Source organism: Momordica charantia (assembly GCF_013281855.1).
Source record: "Momordica charantia cultivar OHB3-1 chromosome 2 unlocalized genomic scaffold, Mcharantia_2.0 BLBB01000002.1, whole genome shotgun sequence".
NCBI classification, from domain to species: domain Eukaryota; kingdom Viridiplantae; phylum Streptophyta; class Magnoliopsida; order Cucurbitales; family Cucurbitaceae; genus Momordica; species Momordica charantia.
Window position 1 is genome coordinate 13,408,393 of NW_028275160.1, and position 20,847 is coordinate 13,429,239.

At 35.3% G+C, this 20,847-nt stretch overlaps 1 protein-coding gene across 1 annotated transcript; it reads left to right on the plus strand.

The window, feature by feature from the left end:
* The first annotated feature begins 16,414 nt into the window (after nt 1–16,414).
* LOC111018895 (uncharacterized) lies at nt 16,415–17,362 on the plus strand. Its single transcript, XM_022295159.1, has one exon. It carries the CDS (start codon nt 16,415–16,417, stop codon nt 17,360–17,362), a length of 948 nt encoding a protein of 315 aa, XP_022150851.1.
* Nucleotides 17,363–20,847: the final 3,485 nt, after the last annotated feature.

Consider the following 20,847-nt stretch of genomic DNA (forward strand, 5'->3'; position numbering starts at 1 on the left):
AAAAATATCAAAAGAATTTCTAAGCCTGATTCTTTTGTGGTTTAGGCGAACATATGTTACAAATAAACCTTAGTACCAACTTTAACTTCTTTCTTTAAGGAAAAAAACATTAATAAGTACAATTTGTATTTTCTTACTTAACTCATTTTCATAAAAAAAAAAAAACATGCGGTTAGAAATTAGGTTATTAAGAGTTCAATATCTACCCTTATAAGTATTATAACCCACTATGTACCTACTGTATAATGTCTCAAATGGTATCAAATGCACAAGTAAATCCTTTAATATTTTAAATTTTGTGCATTGGATCATTTAGTGTACTCACTAGCGTTCATTTATTCTTTATTAAGAAATAGTCAACAAAAATTTAAAGTCTATTCCTTTTGTAAGTTTCAAAACAATCCTTAAGGAACTTTCCTAATTATTTCCTCATTAAACATAATTCCCTTGAATGTTGCAAAACACTACCATAATACTTATGTAAATTAAGGTTACTCCTACTTTTCAAAATCCCAATTAAACCTTAGAGGGATATTGATTTGCAAAAGTTGAAGTGTTTCCTTTCTTTATCAAAAATTCATGCAAACTTGAATAAAAAGTATTCTTAAATACACAATAATGTAATTAAATAATATTTAACAATAACTAATTTAATAATAAAACATGCTCGAAATTAACCTTAAGTATTTATAAAAATACTTTATATTTAAACTCAATGAGGACAACAAGATACCTAGCACAACATTGATAGCCTTCATTTGGGCCGACAATATCAACTGGCAAGTGGTACTTTCAATGTGGTAATTAAACATTGATAACAAATCCTGTCAAGTGAAAGCTTTCCTTTGGGCCGACAATCACTCACATGGCAAAACTTTATATTATCCATGTTTATCACCATCTAACTATATGCAAACTTGTTATTTGGCCAAACTGAAGTCTTCCTTTGGGCCGACCACAGATCGCATAAACACACATGCCCACAAACATCTGATAATTTTGAAAGATATCAATATGATAAATCAGAGGCTACTTTGGCAGCATAAATTCATCAAATGAACACCAACCAAAACAATCAGACAATTATGCAACATATGTAACTTTAATTATTATTAATTTTATCTTTATGAAAATAAAATTACCAAAAATATTTTCAAAATTAATAATAATATCTTTATATGCATAATTTAATAATGGAAAAATTCCTCTAAACAATTTATAAATCCAGGAAGAAGAATCAAACTGGATTGCCTAAATAGGAATTTTATTGATATTTTAACTAATCAACAATTCAACATAGGCTACGGATCACTAATTGTAGCACACAATATTTAAACATCAATAATTCATTCCATAATAGTAAGTGTATTTGTTATTTGGCCAAATTGTGACCTTCCTTTGGGTCGATCACAATTCTCATAAACAACAACATACACTAAAAAATCCATAAAATATTGTTTTCTAATGAAAATAAATTTTTAGTAATTAACAACAATATTTTCTTCCATCAAAACATTAATAGAAATTAAAAATTATGGCAAGTATTGATAAAATATAAATTTATTCACCATAATAATCAACCTTTAATAAACACAATATAAATGTATTCCCAAAAGAATGTTATAAAATAATTCTAGGAAGCTATAAACATCTTTAGGTTGCTATGGGCTAAGGCCCAATGAAACATTAACGGTGCTAGGGAGGGAACCCTAGCACCATGTCCTCAAGTTTTTATACCGCAAGCTACATAGCACTGGAGTGATATGTATTGGAGTGCCGTTTATAACTTAGCGGCATTGGAGTGCTGCAAGCCGCAAATAAAGTTTTATGTATACATACATAGAGATATATATATATAGATATATATATATCTCGTTTTTTAATCCAAAACATCGCATATCATAATTGATTAATAAAACGAAGAATATAGTAAACTTTATCCAATCAAGCCGGCATAAATTTGAATAAATTTCAAACTAAATTATGTAAAATTTGTCCAACAATTCATCCATCCAAATAATTCTAAAGATCTAGTAATCATCCATGCAAAACTTACTCTGATACCATTTGTTGGAAAATTTAAACAAATCCTAATTCATGATTATTCTAAAATAAAAGCGATAAAATTCTAAAACAATCAATAAAGAGATTACAATTACTTTGAACAATTAGATAGATTGACCATGATCTGCAAGAAGTTGTGTGATTTGTAGTTTTCCTCAACTATGCAACCAAACCAAATATGAGCAATACTCTCTATTTGATGGGGAACGGGAGGCTCAAGAAGCATAGTGTATTGGGGACCATAACCATATATTTATAGGTTAATCCTAGGGTTTCCCATAATCCTCTAGGATTAATGGGCTGGTTTCTACTTAGCAAGCTACACCACTAAATGGGAAGTCATGGGTCATAATCAAGATCACTCATATGCCCATTAGCTCAAATATAATTGCTCTTTAATTTGTTACCCACATATGAATTAATTATTAAATTAATTCCAACAAATAAATGTTAGAGATAGAAAAAATATATGTAAAATATTAAAGATGGCAACGGTGTGTGGTAGGAGTCACGATGCCCTCTCCACAAAATTTTTAATTTTCATCTCCAACCCATTCTCCAATTTTGGGAAGAATCGTGTCCAAGTTCAAGAATCCTCATTTGGGGGTGAGGATCATCACGAGAACAATTATTAGTTTAATAATTATTTTTAGTATTTAAAAAAATAAGAAACAATAAAGGTATATAATTTTACTAAAAAATTATTGTTTAGATTAAAATTTCTTCCTAATTTAGTAAAATAATTAATAAAATATATATTAATTATTTAGAAAATAGAATGTGAGATAGGACAAGATGCGATTCATTACGTGTTCTTAAAGTGGGGACTCGATCCTACAAAAAATTTTGTCTACTCTAATGTAGAGACATGAAAATAAAAATTCAAAGAAATAAGAAAAACTTTTGAAAGATAAATTTTAGACAGTTTAAATTTTACAGAGTTACAGAAGTTAGAAAAAACAAATTAGCGAGAGAAAAGTTAAAGTGAAAAATAGAAAATTTTTGAGAGACTAAAGTTGAGAGCAAAAATACATGTTAAATAAAGAAAAAACAATTATAGTGCGCACACAATTTGGACAAGAAGAAGTTGAAAATATATTTGTTACACAAAATAAATAAATAGAAAGATAAAGAAAAGTTACAAGTGAAAGGAAATTGAAAAAAAAACACTTAGATAGAGAAAACTTGAAGATATATTTCTAAGGAAAAAAAATAAATTAGTCAGAGAAAGAAAACATATAAAATGTCAAATTTGAGGATGAGAAACATTCGAAAAAATATTAATTTTTTAGAGAAAAAGGAAAGTGATATATTAGAAAAAAGGAAAGTGATATAAATATATACAATGAAAAATTTAGAGAGATAAAAGAATTTTTTTTAGAGAGATAGATTTTAAGTAGAAAAATATTTTAGATGAGGAAAAAAATTATTAAGGAGAAATATGTCCAAGAAAACAAAAGCTGAGCACGAGAAGAAAAAAAAAAGATTTTGAAAAACAAAAACGTGTTTTTTAAAATCGACGCATAGTGATCCGTTACTTATAGATTTTAGCAAGCTTGAAGAAAAGAAGTCAAGGTCTTTAGAGATAATAAAAGTTGAAATTTGCATGACTTATTCGGGTCGATGTGGTTTAGAATATGAAAGGATTTCACACACGTATGCGATTTAAAATGAGATGGCTCTAATGGCTCTAATGTTTGGGCTTTGAGTTCTTACAATGACTATGCAGTTCATGATTTCATTTGTTTGAGGACATTTCTCTGTGTGCTATATTTCATGAGGATTATAATTGGATTGTTTGGTTTGTGTTTGTATTATTTATGAAAAATATATGCACATAAAGACATATTTTAATTTTCAGAAATGAAGTATTTAGGAGGAAACATAACATAATTAGAGGAATTAAAGTGATTGTCGCAATTTTCTTATATAAAGAAAGTTTTGTTTGTTCTGTCCAATTTTTAAGATTTTTTTTTTTTTTTTTTTTAAGTTTGAATTTTTAGTCAATTTGGAGGGTAAGGAGATCATTGAAGAGCTGAGAAGAGATAATTTCAAGGTTAAGGATCGTGAAGGTCACTTCGGGATGTACAACTGACGCGCCAAGCTTAGTTTCTTCTCCTATCCCTTTTGTCTACTTTTGTTACGAAACTTTCCTGGGATTTTATTGTTTTAGTTTGGAAATGAGTAATTAAACTTTTATCTTCTAGATTGTATTATTAGTCTTTGATAGCTAATTAAATGTTTGACTGCTTATTTGCTGATGTGTTCGGGCGTCTAATAAAGCTAGCTTAATATTTTTGTTACATGAGCTCAACTTGGGTAATACCCCGGTTGCTTGTGGAGCGGGTCAGAAAGGTATGGTAGAGTTTTTATGCTATGTTCTTTTTTAGTGCATTGTATTTTGGGTCTCTCGGGTAGATTCTTTAAATGCACTAATGTTGGTTTTATGAGATGAGATTTCTCTATATTGTGATTACTTTGATTCTATTAGTGTAAATCAGATCGATCGAACCACTATAAACGTTGGGTATCTTCCTCTTTTCTTTACTCTTTACTTGTTTTGTTCCTGATAATGATTCTGTTAACCATATTTTGTATCTTAACTACTAAGTAGTTATGCAGTTTGTTTGTTATTAACAAATTGATATTGATTTGTAGGAATTCATTTTTCAATTATGGTATCAGAGCAAATCTCTTGACCGACTGTGTGCTCTTCGATCGCTTATTCCATTTTTTTTTCCGACTGAAATTGCAGTCGTCTCCTTCAGTGGACATCTTCACCAATTAATTCATGGCAAATCTTGAAACACCGGCCATTACTCCTGATGCAGCCATCATAGTTTCTGATACTGCAGTCATTGAATCACAATTGAATCCTTACACCATTCACCATTCTACTGTTACTACCACTGTATTGGTTAACCAACAACTACTTGGAGCAAACAATTTCAATTCATGGTGTAGATCGATGCTTTATTGCACTTTCTGGAAAAAATAAAGTTGGTTTTGTTGATGGCACTATTAAGAAACCCGTAGGAAATCTTCTCACCACTTGGAAATGCAACAACGATATTGTCACATCCTGGATTATCAATTCTGTCTCGAAAGAAATAGCGGCCAGCATCGTTTACACTGGTTCAGCAAAGGAGATATGGGATGAATTAAAGGAACGATTTCAGCAGAGCAACGCCCCATGGATCTTTCAGCTTCTGTAGGATTTGGTCACCACAGTACAAGGATATTTGTCAATTGAATCTTATTATACTAAATTGAAAACTATTTGGCAAGAACTTCTTGAATATCGCCCATCAATTGACTGTAAATGCACTGGATTGAGATCTCTCTTGGAACATCTTCGATCGGAGTATGTAATGATCTTCCTCATGGGCCTCAATGATTCCTATACCAATGTTAGGGCTCAAATACTGCTTATGGATCCAGTTCCCTCAATCAACAAAGTTTTCTCTCTACTCATCCAGGAAGAACGTCAACGTATGATTGGTAATAATTATGCTTCCTCTCTTGATTCATCTTCTCTGGCCATAGTTGTTGCTGATACATCTGAGAAGTCTTACACACACCATTTTCGGAGGAAAGATAATCGTTCCTACTGTACACACTATGGACTTAGGGGCGATGTAATTGATCGATGTTTCTCAAGGCCGGCCATCGATCTAGTCAGTCCAATTCTTCTTCAACTCACTCTTTTGGTACCAATGCAGTTAATCACGTTTCTGCGGCCTCTTCCCCTGCCACTCAACATACCACCACCTCCCCTGGATTTTTTGCCACCTTGAATTCGATCCAATCAGTATTCTCAACTGATGGATATGCTTCAATCTCATCTCAAGGTTGCCAAAGATGATAATTCAACAGCTTCAATATCTCATGTTGCAGGTACTTGTTTCGCAGTTTACTCCAATATTACTCATAATGAATCTTGGATAATTGATTCAGGTGCATCTAGCCACATTTGTCATCAGCGATCTCTTTTGGTTTCTCATATTAGTGTTATTTTGCCCACAAGCTCACAGATTACTGTTGATTATATTGGCAACATCCGGTTATCATATGACTTTTCTTCAAGATGTCCTCTTTATCCACAATTCACATATAATCTTCTCTCTGTGAGTGTCATACTTCAACATGGATGTTTTTTCATTGAATTTTCTGGTGCTTCTTGTATTATTCAGGACAAATCACTATGCAAGATGATTGGCGGGGCCGACTGCATACATGGGCTTTATAGACTTTCATTACCTTTGCATACTAATCTTGGTAATAAGGATGTTCCAGCACTTACTTTCCAACTATAGCTGATACTTGGCACAAACGACTTGTACATCCCTCCCCTGCTCGTCTTGCCTCATTAAAGCATCCATTGCATCTTTCTGAATGATGTACTTCTACTATTTGTCGTATTTATCCGTTGGCTAAGCAACGTCGACTTTCATTTCCTGCTTATAATCATGTATCTAATTCTATTTTTGACTTGATACATTGTGATATTTGGGGTCCTTTTAACATTCCTACATCTGGTTATAAATATTTTTTTACATTGGTTGATGATTGTTCTCGCTTTACTTGGGTATATCTCATGCATCACAAGTCTGTTGTTTTGACTATAGTTCGTCGATTTTTCTCCATGATTGAAACTCAGTTCTCTGAGGTCATTAAAGTTTTTCGTTCTGATAATGCTGCAGAGCTTCAGTTTACTAAGTTTTTTGCATTAAAAGGAACTTTACATCAGTTTTCTTGTGTTGCTCGTCCAGAACAGAATTCAGTAGTCGAGCGTAAATATCAACATATTCTTAATGTTGCTCGGGCCTTATTTTTTCAATTACGTGTTCCTATTATGTTTCATTTGGCCAAGATTTCGATTATGCATCTCTTCGGGTATTTGGTTGTCTTGCTTATGCATCCACTTTGTCTTTACATCGAACAAAGTTTGATCCACGGGCTCGTCCTTGTGTTTTTATGGGCTATCCAGCTGGGGTTAAGGTCTATCGATTATATGATATCACCAAGAAACAGATGTTCATATCACGTGATGTCTACTTCTTTGAAGATTTGTTTCCATTCCACACTTTGCCTTTATCTGATGAATATTTTATTGCAGATTTCTTGGCTGATTTTGTTCTACCATCTGCTGCTTCTGATGTGGCACCTATTAGTCCTATTCAAGATACATCAGTTCCTCCAATGGATAGTACTACAGCTGATGTGCCTGCTGTTACCTCTGTTCCCGCTATTGTACCTCTTAATACACAGTCGTCTGCTCTTTCATTTGATGATGCATCGATTGCTCCAATTTTTTATAACAATTTGTCTACTGCACCTTTTTATTTCCTTACCTGCAGCATCTGATTCTTTACCTGACATCACACCAACTGCTGCCCTTGTTGACCCGCCTACTACTGCACCAACTGTTGCGTCTAATGCACATAGTGATGCTGGTACCGTGCCGTCTACTACAGATGATGTCGTGCCACCTGCTGTTACACATCCTATGGTGTCTACTCCACGTAGATCTCACCGATCGCGCAACCCTCCTTGTTTGAAGGATTTCCATTGCAACCTTTTATTAAATTCTTTTTAAGTCCACAACTACATCTCCTGCTTCTCATCCTTCGGAGAATTTTATTTCTTATGATCACTTATCTACTGATTAACGTCATTTGTGCTTAATGTTTCTACTGAATTTGAGCCAATTTATTTTCATCAGGCCACCCAATTTCCCCATTGGCGCCAAGCAAGGAATGATGAGATAGCTGCTGTAGAGCATACCAATACTTGGTTGGTGGTTCCTCTGCCTTTTGGGCACCGTGCCATTGGATGTAAATAGGTGTATCGTGTCAAATATAAGGCTGATGGCACAGTAGATCGATACAAGGCGTGTCTTGTTACCAAAGGTTATAATCAACAAGAAGGTATGGATTTCATTGACACTTTTTCTCCTGTTGTCAAGATTGTGACTGTCAAAACATTATTAACTTTAGTTGCTTCGTATTGCTGGCCTTTGGCCCAAATGGATGTTAATAATGCTTTTTTCAATGGAGATTTATTTGAAGAAGTCTATATGACTTTACCTCTTGGTTATAAATCTTCTTCTTCTAGTCAAGGGGCATCTCTTGTTTGCAAACTCAACCAATCAATTTATGGCTTAAAGCAAGCTTCTTAACAATGGTTTACCAAGTCCTCTCATGCTTTGCTTTCTAGTGGTTTTATTCAATCTCAGGCTAATTATTCCTTGTTTACACGAGGGGCTGGCTCTTCATTTGTTGCTTTATTGGTTTATGTTGACGATATCATTTTAACTGGACCATCTTCACATGAAATTACTTTTGTCAAGGATATTCTTCAGTTTCATTTTCAGTGATTTGAGGTCTGTAAAGTATTTTTTGGGTATCGAGCTTTCTCGTTCTTCTCAAGGTATTTTTTTTTTGTCACAGAGGAAATATTGTCTTCAAATCCTTGAGGATACTGGTACTCCTCTATCTACTAAGGATGCTACTACTTATCGTCGTTTACTCGGGCATTTGCTTTATCTGTAGATTTCTCGCCCGGATATTTCTTTTTCAGTTCATAAACTTAGCCAGTTTTTACAACAGCCATGCACTAATCATCTTGTTGTTGTTCATCACTTGTCGCGCGATATCTTAAAGCTGCTCCTGGCCAAGGGATTTTGTTACGAAAATCCTCCTCATTTCATCTTCGTGCTTTTGTAGATGCTGACTGGGGTTCTTGTCCTGATACACGTCGATCCATTACTGGTTTCTGTTAGTTAACTCAAAGCTACAAATACAAAGTTTGAATGTTAGTTTTGAATTCGTTTGGTCAAAGACCTAGTTTTTAGGAAGTTGTTGATATTCCTCTTTTGGTTGTAGTCAAGTCTAAGTTGCTATTCTTATGGGTTAGTTGAGTAGCTAATTATGTGGAGACAGTTATGTTTATTTTTAGCATCATAGTATGTATTTATATGGAGCACTAATGAATGAAATTATCACTTCCCCCACTTTCTTATTTCTCTCTCAATAAGTACATCAACAGTGGTATCAGAGCCTTAAATTCTTAAGGGATCTGTGAGTGAGGATTAGTGAAATATTCCCGAGAGAAACTAAGTGATACACCTGTGAGAGTTTTGTCCAATGGAGTTAGGATCAAACAATCTTTCTTCACTGGCTCCACCTGTGTTTGATGGTGAAAACGATCAAACATGGGCAATCAGAATACAAGCCTACATGGAGGGTTGTGATTATTGGGAAGCAATTGAGCAAGATTATGAAATTGCTCCACTTCCTGATAATCCAACAATGCATCAGATCAAGACTCACAAGGAGAGGGTCACCAGGAAGGCAAAGGCTCGAGCTTGCCTATATGCAGCTGTGTCTCCCGCCATATTCAACAGAATTATGGCATTGAAGTCAGCAAAGGAGATCTGGGAGTTCCTCAAAAGTGAGTATGAAGGTGATGAGAGGATTAAAGGCATGAAGGTGTTGAACTTGGTGAGGGAATTCGAGAGAATCCAGATGAAGGATTCTGAGTCCATCAAAGAGTACTCAGACAAGTTGATCGGGATTGCTAACAAGGCAAGAGCATTAGGAACTGATCTATCTGACAATAGATTGGTTCAGAAGATTCTGGTTTCAGTACCTGAGAGATATGAAGCAACCATTGCTTCCTTAGAAAATTCTAAAGACCTCACTAAGCTCAAAGTGATAGAAGTAGTGAGTGCTTTACAAGCACAGGAGCAGAGGAGGTTGATGCGACAAGAAGGAAGCATTGAAGGGGCACTGAAAGCTAGAATGCAGCAGGGAGAATATGAAAGAGAGAAGAAGTGGAAGAAGGGAAGTGGCAGCAATAGCTCAGAGTCTGTTGTAAAGGATGCTAGTAGTGCATGCAAGCACTGTGGAAAGCATAATCATCCACACTTTAGATGCTGGAGAAGGCCAGATGTGAAGTGTAGAAGGTGTCATTTATTGGGGCACATTGAGAGGTTCTGTAAAGAAGCAAAAACTCAACAGCAAGGAGGAGCGCATGCTGCAGTACAACAAGAGGAAGATCAACTTTTTGTGGCTACTTGTTTCTCATCAGTCACTCAATGTGATAGTTGGTTGGTTGATAGTGGGTGTACCAATCAAATGGCAAGTGACAAAGAGTTGTTTAAGGACCTTGACAGGTCATTTAAGTCAAGGGTGAAGATAGGGAATGGTGAGTATCTTGAAGTAAAGGGGAAGGGCACAGTGTCAATAGAAAGCTGTGTTGGAACCAAGTTGATTACTGAAGTATTGTTTGTCCCTGGGATTGCTCAAAACTTGTTAAGTGTTGGTCAACTAGTAGAGAAGGGATTTAAAGTGTTGTTTGAATATGAGAAGTGTATCATTTTTTATTCTAATGGGAATGAGTGGTTCAAAATAAAGATGCAACACAAGAGCTTCTCATTAGATCCACTAGAGAAGGAACATATAGCTTTCAAGTGTCAAGTGAATGACACTGAGTTCAGGCATAAAAGATTGGGGCATTTTCATCAAAAGGGGTTGCAGTATCGGCAGGAAAATGAGATGACAATAGGAGTACCAATTCTGGAGGAGCTTAAAACAAACTGCGGAGTTTGTTTGCAGAAGTCAATCTGGAAAGAAGCTGAGAAACTGCAGCTCAGCCACACTGAATTATGTAGACCTCAACCAATTCTCTCACTGAATAGTAGCCGATGGATTGAAAATCAAAATGGTTGTAATGTCCAGGTGGTGAGGATTGATAATGGGACAGAAAATACGTCGCAAAGATTCAATTCTTTCTGTGACGAAGATGGGATAGAGCATCAACTCACTGCTCCATATTCTCTACAGCAAAATGGAGTTAGTGAGAGGAAGAATAGGAGTATTATGGAGATGACAAGATGCTTGTTGCATGAGAAGAATTTGCCAAAGGAGTTTTGGGCTGAAACAGCAAACACAATCGTCTCTCTATTGAGTAGACAACCTACAAGGGTCTTGGAGAAGAAGGCACCCTATGAAGTTTGGTTTGATACTAAACCAAAGTTGGCCAATTTGAAGGTGTTTGTAGCATTTGAGTCAGAAGGAGAATGTTAGTTAACTCAAAGCTACAAATACAAAGTTTGAATGTTAGTTTTGAATTCGTTTGGTCAAAGACCTAGTTTTTAGGAAGTTGTTAATATTCCTCTTTTGGTTGTAGTCAAGTCTAAGTTGCTATTCTTATGGGTTAGTTGAGTAGCTAATTATGTGGAGATAATTATGTTTATTTTTAGCATCATAGTATGTATTTATATGGAGCACTAATGAATGAAATTATCACTTCCCCCACTTTCTTATTTCTCTCTCAATAAGTACATCAACAGTTTCTGTGTTTTTTTGGGTGACTCTTTGATTTCATGGAAATCCAAGAAACAACCTAATGTTTCTTGTTTGTCTGCTGAGGCTGAATATCGTGCTTTGGCTGGTGTGACTAGTGAGCTATTATGGATTCAACAGTTACTCTTTGATTTATGTGTTTCTTTTTCTCCACCACTAGTTGTCTACCGTGACAATTAGGTCGCCGTGTCCATTACCTCTAATCCTACATTCCACGAACGTACCAAGCACATCAGGATCAATTGCCATTTTGTTCGTGATAAAATCACTGATGGTTTCATAAAGCTACTACCTATTCGGTCTAGTCTTCAGCTTGCGACATGTTTACTAAAGCTTGCCTTCTACTACACTTCATTTTCTTATGTCCAAGATGGGTGTTTTTTACATTTACAGTCCATCTTGAGGGGCTAGTATTAGAGTTATCCATATTTTGTATCTTAACTACTTATAGTTAGGAAGTTTGTTATTAACAAATTCATATTGATTTGTATTTATATGTGACATCGATCACTGCAGAAATATTGAAGAGAATTAATTTTTCAATTATATAATTCTTCTCTCTATTTTACACGTATTAGCTTCTGGGATATTCTTATGCTTGTTGATTGAAGCTTGAATGTTGTTACTTAGTTGTTTGTGAACTGATTGGTTGCAAACAATATGGTATCAGAGCTTTGGTTTTCATACTTCTTTCGTTTACGGTGGTTTCATCTCTATTTATGATGGCAACGAAATTTGAGGTAAAACGAATTGATAGCAAAGGTGATTTCGATATGTGGAAGAAGAAAATGAGGGTACTCTTAGTCCAACAAATGGTTTCAAAGGTCCTTGATGAAAGTCACTAATGTGAAGATAGTTTATCACCTTATGAAATCTTTGAACGAAAGGAAATTGTATTAAGTACAATTATACTCTACCTGGTTGATAATATCCTACGCCAAGTTCATGAAGGAAAGACAACTCGGAATGTATGAAAACAATTAGATTCTATTTATCTTACCAAGTCACTTACAAATAAGCTGAACATAAAGGAAAAATTATTTGGATTCAAAATGGGTCTAAAGATTTAGACAGAACCTTGATGAGTTTAATCGAATTGTAATACGCCTTAGTGATATTGATATGAAATGATGTCATATAAAAACAAAGTTATCATTCTCTTGAATTCACTTCCCGACTCTTTCAACGATGTTAAATTGACCATAAAGTATAGGAGAGATAGCTTAACCTTAGACATCGTGTTAAATGAACTAAGAACAAGAGGCCTTGAGATGAAAAAGAATAAAATTAAAGATTATGAAGCATTGATGGTTAGAGATCGTACGAATAAGAAATTTGGCAAGAATAGTAATCGTGCAAGGTCAGAATCTCAAGGGAGAGTTAAGAAACGTTTTTACAGTCGTAAAGAAGGGCAGATAAGGAAAAATTTGCTATGAACTTAAGAACAAAAGAAGAAATGAATCTAAGAAGGAAGAAGAGTCACACAATTTAAATGTAAGTGAAAATTATGAGACTGCTGGAGTTCTTATGGGTTCTTATGGCAATTTTGAGTTTGAATGGATATTAGATTCCTGTGCTCATTTCATATGACTCATTAAAAGTAAAGTCTTCTTGGAAAATCATCCATACGCTCACTAGATATTAGTGGTATTGTATATATGGAAAGAGTACCAGAGTATTTGTTGACGGAGAAATTTCAACTAATCACTAAATGCCACATCACAAATTAAAATTATATTTAGGACCAATCACAAATTTACACGTGTGCTAAATTAATTTTTAAATCAAGAAATCAAATTGTACAACGTGTCTCTCCTATGGTTGTCCAGATGAAATCAACTAATTGGATCAAAACCCATCAAGAGACTGGGCCCAAGCCCATGACCCATAAAAGACCCACCAAGACTCTATAAATAGAGGTGTCACCCTCATTTAATGGGGGAACAAGAAGACAGAAGAAAGAAGAAGAGCTAGAAGAAAGGGAAATTCAGAAGAAGAAAGAAGAGAGGAGAAGAAGGGTTGGAAGAGATCCAAAAGAACTGGAGATTCAGAGCACTAAGAATCATCTACAATCATCCAGAGTCAAGCGAAACATCCAAAGCCAACAAGACGTGACGAATTCAAGACCCGAAGAGTTCGAGACTTCAAGAACATTGAATCTTCTCTCCCCAAGCAACATTACTTGAAGAATTCATCAAACTACAAAGTCCTCATCAAATTGGCAGAAGAACTTCAACAAGCTGCAAAGCCGAAAAACTTCACAAGCTACAAAGCCAAAGCACTTCACAATCTGCATAGCCGAAGAACTTCACAAGCTGCAAAGCCGAAGAACTTCAACAAGCTGCAAAGCCGAATAACTTCACAAGTTGTGAAGCCGAATAACTTCAACAAGCTACAAAGCCGAAAAATTTCACCAGCTGCAAAACCGAAGCACTTTACAAGCTACAAAGCCGAAGAACTCCACGAGTGGCAAAGCCGAAGAACTCCAACAAGTTGCAAAACCAAAGAACTTCACAAGCTGCGAAGGCGAAGAACTTTACCAGCTGCAAAGCTGAAGCATTTCACAAGCTACAAAGCCGAAGAACTCCATGAGCGCAAAGCCAAAGACTTCAAAGACTCTTCAATAAGCTCAAAGCCGAAGACTTCACAAAACCTTCGTCAAGCTACAAGCCACATAACTTTATCAACAAGTCAAAGTCTTCAACAAGCTCGAAGTCGAAGACTTCAAAGATCCTTCGTCATGTAAGAAATTGAAGGCATCAACCATTGATTCAAGAACAAGTTCACAAGCCCTTGAGAGGATTATACATTAGAGATTGTAACACCCACATACATAAATACAGATACAAGTTCATAAATTCGAGTTTTCTCTTATTGAATTTCTCGTCGAACAGTATCCTTTGGAAAAAGGTCACCATTTATCAAAAAGGAGTTCTTGACTATGTTCATGCAGATTTATGAGGACCAGAGAAAAATCCAACTATAGGAGGAGCAAGGTATTTTCTTTTAGTTATTGATGATTACTCTCGAAGAGTATAGACCTATTTCTATAATCCCAAAGATGAAATTTTTAAGTTTGTGGAATGAAAAATTTTGGTTGAAAAAAAAAACTTTTAAGGGAGGTGAAATCTTAAAGAACTGATAATGGGTTGGAGTTTCTCAGCATGGAATTCAAATAATTTTGTAATAAGGAAGGGATACGAAGGAATTTGACAATAAAGGGAACGCCACAGCAGAATGGGCTTCATCGAAAAAAATGAATAGAAACTTCATAAAAAGAGTAAGATACCTAATGTCCAATGCCAACCTGCCAAATATTTTTTGGGGTGAGGCTTTGATGACAGCAACTTAACTTGTGAATTGGAGTCCATCAATAGCTATTGAACTTAAAAGTCCAATTGAAAGGTGGTCAAATCATCACCCTCCTTATTTGAGTCATTTAAGAGGGTTTGGATGTACTGCATATGCACATAGTAATGAAGGAAAACTTGATCATAGAGCAAAAATTGTTTGTTTCTTAGATACCCATAAGGAATAAAAGGTTATAGACTATGGTGCATTGAAAAAGGTGAAGAAAATGCTTGATAATTCGACATGTGTAACCTTTGATGAAGCAAAAATAGCTTATGAAACTTCAAGTGCAGACCTAGAAGTTGATGACAATAATGGAAACACTCTTGAACTAGAGCTTGGATTGCCAAAATCTACTAGTGAGAACCAAACTCAATGAAACAAGAATTCTATTTTAACACACAACCACGACAACAAACCAATGAAGAAATAATATTATTCAGAAAAACAAAGGGTTTTAGAAAGCCTGTGTATGGGTTGAGGTGTGTTGGCGAACACTGTCCTTAGAGAAGATGTGCCCCCACCTGCACTGAGTTGTTTGGCACTTCACTCCTAAGATACAACACTCTTCAAGAGACCTTGTGTGCAACTAAGCTCTCTCACGAATCTCACCCAACTTGTATGCTCATAAAAGACAAAGGGAAGGTTTTGGAGAAAATATGTGAAGCTTGTGTTTACTTTTCCTCTACAACCTTCTTATACAACAATTGAATAAACTAAAAATAGGTTTTCTAATTTAAAACTTAAGAACTTTTCTAACTCACTCCTAGAGACCAAATCTAATTTTCTATTAAAAGAATAATCAATTAGTTAGAAAATCTTTTAATTTTTCAATTTAATCAAGAGATAAATGCAAAGTGAGAATTCAACCTCTGAAATTCAGCCTGAAGTATCTCTTTCATTACAGAACTATCATCTTACTCATAATAGGGAAAGGAGATAAACAAGGCCACCACCTAGGTATGCAAGTGCATACATTGTTCACTATGCATTGGATGTTGAAATGGAAAGTGCAGACATTGAACCAATGTCATTTACAGAAGCAATGAGTTCCATTGATTCAGATAAGTAGAAATTAGCCAGGGAAGAAGAAATTGAATAACTTTATAAAAATAACACTTGGGAACTAGTAGGAAGGCCTCCAAAGAAAAAATTGATTGGGTGCAAATGGATTTACAAATTAAAACAAAATGTACACCCATCTCAACCAATTTGTTACAAAGCTAGACTAGTGACAATGTTGGAAATTAAACATGTATTATTCTAGATACATTATGCATATGCATTCCTAGGTACATGAACTAGTACATTCATGTATTTAGTTTTAAGATGAGTTAATGGTGTTCATGTATATATACGTTCATAGGATGTTTATGGATCTAGATTCTTCCATGGAGTCCTATAAATAGGATGTTCATTTGTTGTATTTCAAGCAAGTGTGTGGAGAAAAAAAACAAGAGAGTTTGAGAGAGTTTGTGAACCAAGTGTGTATTTTGTGAGAAATTTCAATACAAGAAAGTTGTTTATTCTCAAACAAGTCTTGTTGATCCTAATTTAGCAAGTGTCCATCACACGCTTCCAACAAAGTGGTATTAGAGCTTGAGTTTGAAAAGAGTTCTTTTTTGCAAATGGTAAACAAGAATTTGGTTCATTTCCAAGTGCCTCGTCTTACCAAAGAAAATTATGGCAGTTGGTGTATTCGTATGAAGGCTTTACTTGGTTCACAAGATGCATGGGAGATTGTTGATAGAGGCTATGAAGAACCGGCAGAGGATGTGATTTTGAATCAAGCTCAACGAGAAACTTTGCAAAATACCAGAAAGAAAGACCAAAAGGCTCTCACAATTATTCATCAAACCATTGATGATACAAATTTTGAGAAGATTTCTGGAGCAACCACCGCAATGCAAGCATGGCAAATTTTGGAGAATACTTATAAAGGAGTTGATCGGGTCAAGAAAGTCCGACTTAAAAAATTGAGAGGTGATTATGAAGCATTGCATATGAAGGAGTCTGAATCAATTTCATATTACACTTCAAGGTTGCTTGCCGTGGTAAATGAAATGAAGAGGTATAGTGAGACGATAAATGATGAGCAAGTAGTTGAAAAGATACTTCGCTCATTGGATGAAAAATTTAATTTCATCGTTGTAGCAATTGAAGAATCAAAGGATTTGAGTACATTGTCCGTTGATCAACTTATGGGTACTTTGCAAGCCCATGAAGAGAAGCTTTTCAAGAAGAGCAAACAGGCAACCGAACAACTCTTTCAATCAAAGTTGCAGTTGAATGATAAAGAAGATAGCCAAGAAAGAGGTTATCGAGGTCATGGTCGTGGTCGTGTAGAAGTCGTGGACGTGGTGACTTCAGAGGTCGTGGACGAGGAAACTTTGGTCAAAGAAAGTTTGATGGGAGTAATTTCAACTCCAGTTCGTCAAGAGGTCGTGGCAAACAAAATTATTCGAGGTCGTATGGAGGAAAGTCAAATGATGATAGAAGGTATGACAAAAGCCGAGCTGAATGTTATAATTGTCATAAATTCGGTCATTATTCATGGGAGTGCAGAAATAAAGTAGAAGAAAATGTAAATTACGCTGAAGAAGATGTTAAAAGTAGTGAGCCATCATTGCTTTTAGCATGTAGAGATGAAGAAACATGTGAGAACAGTTTGTAGTATCTTGATAGTGGTGCAAGCAACCACATGTGCGGAAGTAAATCCATGTTCGTGGAATTGGATGAATCTATTGGTGGCAATATCATATTTGGTGATGCTACAAAAATTCCTGTAAAAGGAAAAGGTAAGATTTTGATCGATTTGAATAATGGGAAGCATGAGTTTATCTCTAATGACTATTATATGCCAAATATGAAGAACAATATTTTGAGTTTGGGACAACTCTTATAGAAAGGCTATAATATTTTAATGAAAGATTATAGTCTTTCAATATGGGATCATCGTGACAATATGATTGTTAAAGTTCGAATGACAAAGAATAAAATGTTTCCATTAAACATTCAAACTGATGTTGCAAAATGTTTGAAGTCGTGTTTGAAAGATTCATCCTGGATTTGGCACTTAAGACTTGGGCATTTGAACTTTGATGGCTTGAGATTATTAGCGAGGAAGGGCATGGTGAAAGGATTGTCATATGTCAAGCATCCAGATCAACTTTGTGAAGGATGTCTGCTTGGCAGCAATCAAGAAAGAGTTTCCACAAAAATCTTCTTTGGAAGCAAAGAGACCATTAGAGCTTGTTCACACTAATCTTTGTGGACCTATCAAGCCAAGTTATTTCGGTAAGAATAATTATTTCTTATTATTCATTGATGATTTCAGCCGAAAAAACTTGGGTTTATTTTGTCAAGGAGAAATCAGAAGTATTTGGCATGTTCAAGAGATTCAAAGTTCTTGTTGAAAAAGAAAGTGGTCTTTATATAAAAGCTTTGAGATCTGACAGGGGAGGAGAATTCACTTCGAATGAATTCAAAGATTTTTGTGCAGAAAATGGAATTCGTCGGCCTATGACAGTTCCATGGACTCCACAGCAAAATGGTGTTGTCGGGAAGAAGAATAGAACTATACTTAACATGGCTCGGAGCATGTTGAAGAGTAAGAAGATGCTAGAAGAGTTTTGGGCACAAGATGATGAATGTGTTGTTTATTTGTCCAATCGTTATCCCACTAGAAGTGTATGGAGTAAAACTCTGCAAGAAGCATGGACCGGAAGAAAGCCATGTATTTCTCATTTGAGGGTTTTTGGGAGTATTGCCTATGCCCATGTACCAGATCAGAAGCGCAGTAAGCTCGATGATATAAGTGAGAAACATATTTTTGTTGGCTACGATGCAAGTTCCAAAGACTACAAGCTTTATAATCCTACTACAGAGAAGATGGTTGTAAGCAGAGATGTCGTGTTTGATGAAGAAGCTGCATGGAATTGGTGTGATAAACCAAAAGACTACAAGTATCTATTTTTTTCCAGAAGATAATGATGAAATTGGTGATATTGCTTCTCCATCAACCCCACCTCCATCACCAGTCACGCTAGTACAAACCACGCCTTCATCATCTACATCAAGTTCAACTGAAGCGACTCATCGCATGAGAAGTTTGCGGGACATATATGATGAAACTGAAGAGTTAAATGAAGGTTTTAATGATCTAACTCTCTTTTGTCTATTTGGTGACAATGAACCTTTAAATTTTGAAGAAGTTGTACAAGATGAAAACTAGAAGACCTCAATGGATGAAGATATAAAGGCTATAAAGAAGAACGACACATGGGAGCTTTTTACTCTTCCAAGTGGAAAGAAAGCAGTAGGTGTCAAATGGGTGTACAAGACAAAGAGAAACGAAATAGGAGAAGTGGGAAGACATAAAGCAAGATTAGTTGCGAAAGGCTACTCTCAGAGAAAAGGTGTTGATTATGATGAAGTATTTGCTCCTGTTGCTCGCTTGGAGACCATAAGATTGATGATTGCACTTGCTGCTCAAAATAGATGGAAAATTTTTCAGATGGATGTCAAATCGGAAATTTTGAATGGATATCTTGAAGAAGAAGTATATTTAGAACAACCTCTTTGTTATGTGGTGAAATGACAAGAGGATAAAGTTCTAAAGTTGAAGAAGGCACTGTATGGGTAGAAACAGGCTCCAAGGATGTGGAATAGCAGAATTGACAAATATTTCCATGACAATGGGTATTTAAGATGCCCACATGAACATTCTCTTTATACAAAACTAACGATCAAGGAGATATTTTGTTGGTTTGTCTATATGTTGATGACTTGATTTTTACAGAAAATTGTCCAAACATGTTTGACGAATTTAAGAAGGTCATGATCCAGGAATTTGAGATGACAGACATTGGCCTTATGTCATATTATCTTGGCATTGAGGTGAATTAATCGGAGGAAGGAAGTTTTATCTCTCAAGAACGATACATTAGAGAAATTCTTGAGAAATTCAAGATGTTCAATTTGAAACCAGTTGCCACTCCAATTGAAACTGGAATGAAATGTTAAAATATGAAGATGGAGATGTTGTTGATCCTTCACATTTTAAAAGCTTAATTGGGAGCCTGAGATATCTGACATGCACAAGGCCTGATATTCTTTTCAGTGTTGGATTGGTGAGTCGGTTTATGGAATTTCCTATAGCTACTCATTTAAAAGTAGCAAAGAGAATCCTTCGTTATCTCAAAGGGATGCTGGATTATGGATTATTTTATTCTTCATCTGGAGCATTCAAACTTGAAGGTTATTGTGATAGTGATTGGGCTGGAGATCTCAATGATCGAAAAAGCACAAGTGGATTTGTGTTCTTTATTGGCAATACTGCTTTTACATGGAGTTCTAAAAATCAGGCTATTGTGACACTATCTACTTGTGAGGCTAAATATGTTGCTGCATCATCATGTGTGTGTCATGCAGTTTGGTTGAGGAATTTGTTGAAGGTAATTGGAATTGTGCAAGAAGATGCAACTATGGTCCATGTGTTAAGTCAGCAATTGCTCTATGATACGAGATTTCACTTCATCAGAGAATGCATTTCAAGAAAGGAGATTCAAGTTGATTATGTGAAGACTGAAGATCAAATTGCGGATATCTTCACAAAGCCACTCAAAGTTGATGTCTTTAACAAACTGAGGAATTTACTTGGAGTTATGAGGAAGACATGTTTAAGGGGGATGTTGGAAATTAAACATGTATTATTCTAGATACATTATGCATATGCATTCCTAGGTACATGATACATGTACATGAACTAGTACATTCATGTATTTAGTTTTAAGATGAGTTAATTGTGTTCATGTATGTATAGGTTCATAGGATGTTTATGGATCTAGATTCTTCCCTGGAGTCCTATAAATAGGATGTTCATTTGTTGTATTTCAAGCAAGTGTGTGGAGAAGAAAAACAAGAGAGTTTGAGAGATTTTGTGAACCAAGTGTGTATTTTGTGAGAAATTTCAATACAAGAAAAGTTGTTTATTCTCAAACAAGTCTTGTTGATCCTAAATTAGCAAGTGTCCATCACACGCTTCCAACAGACAAGTGGA

Coding starts and splice junctions, on each gene's coding strand:
- LOC111018895 (XM_022295159.1), top strand. CDS start 16,415: ATGGTAAACAAGAATTTGGTTCATTTCCAAGTGCCTCGTCTTACCAAA.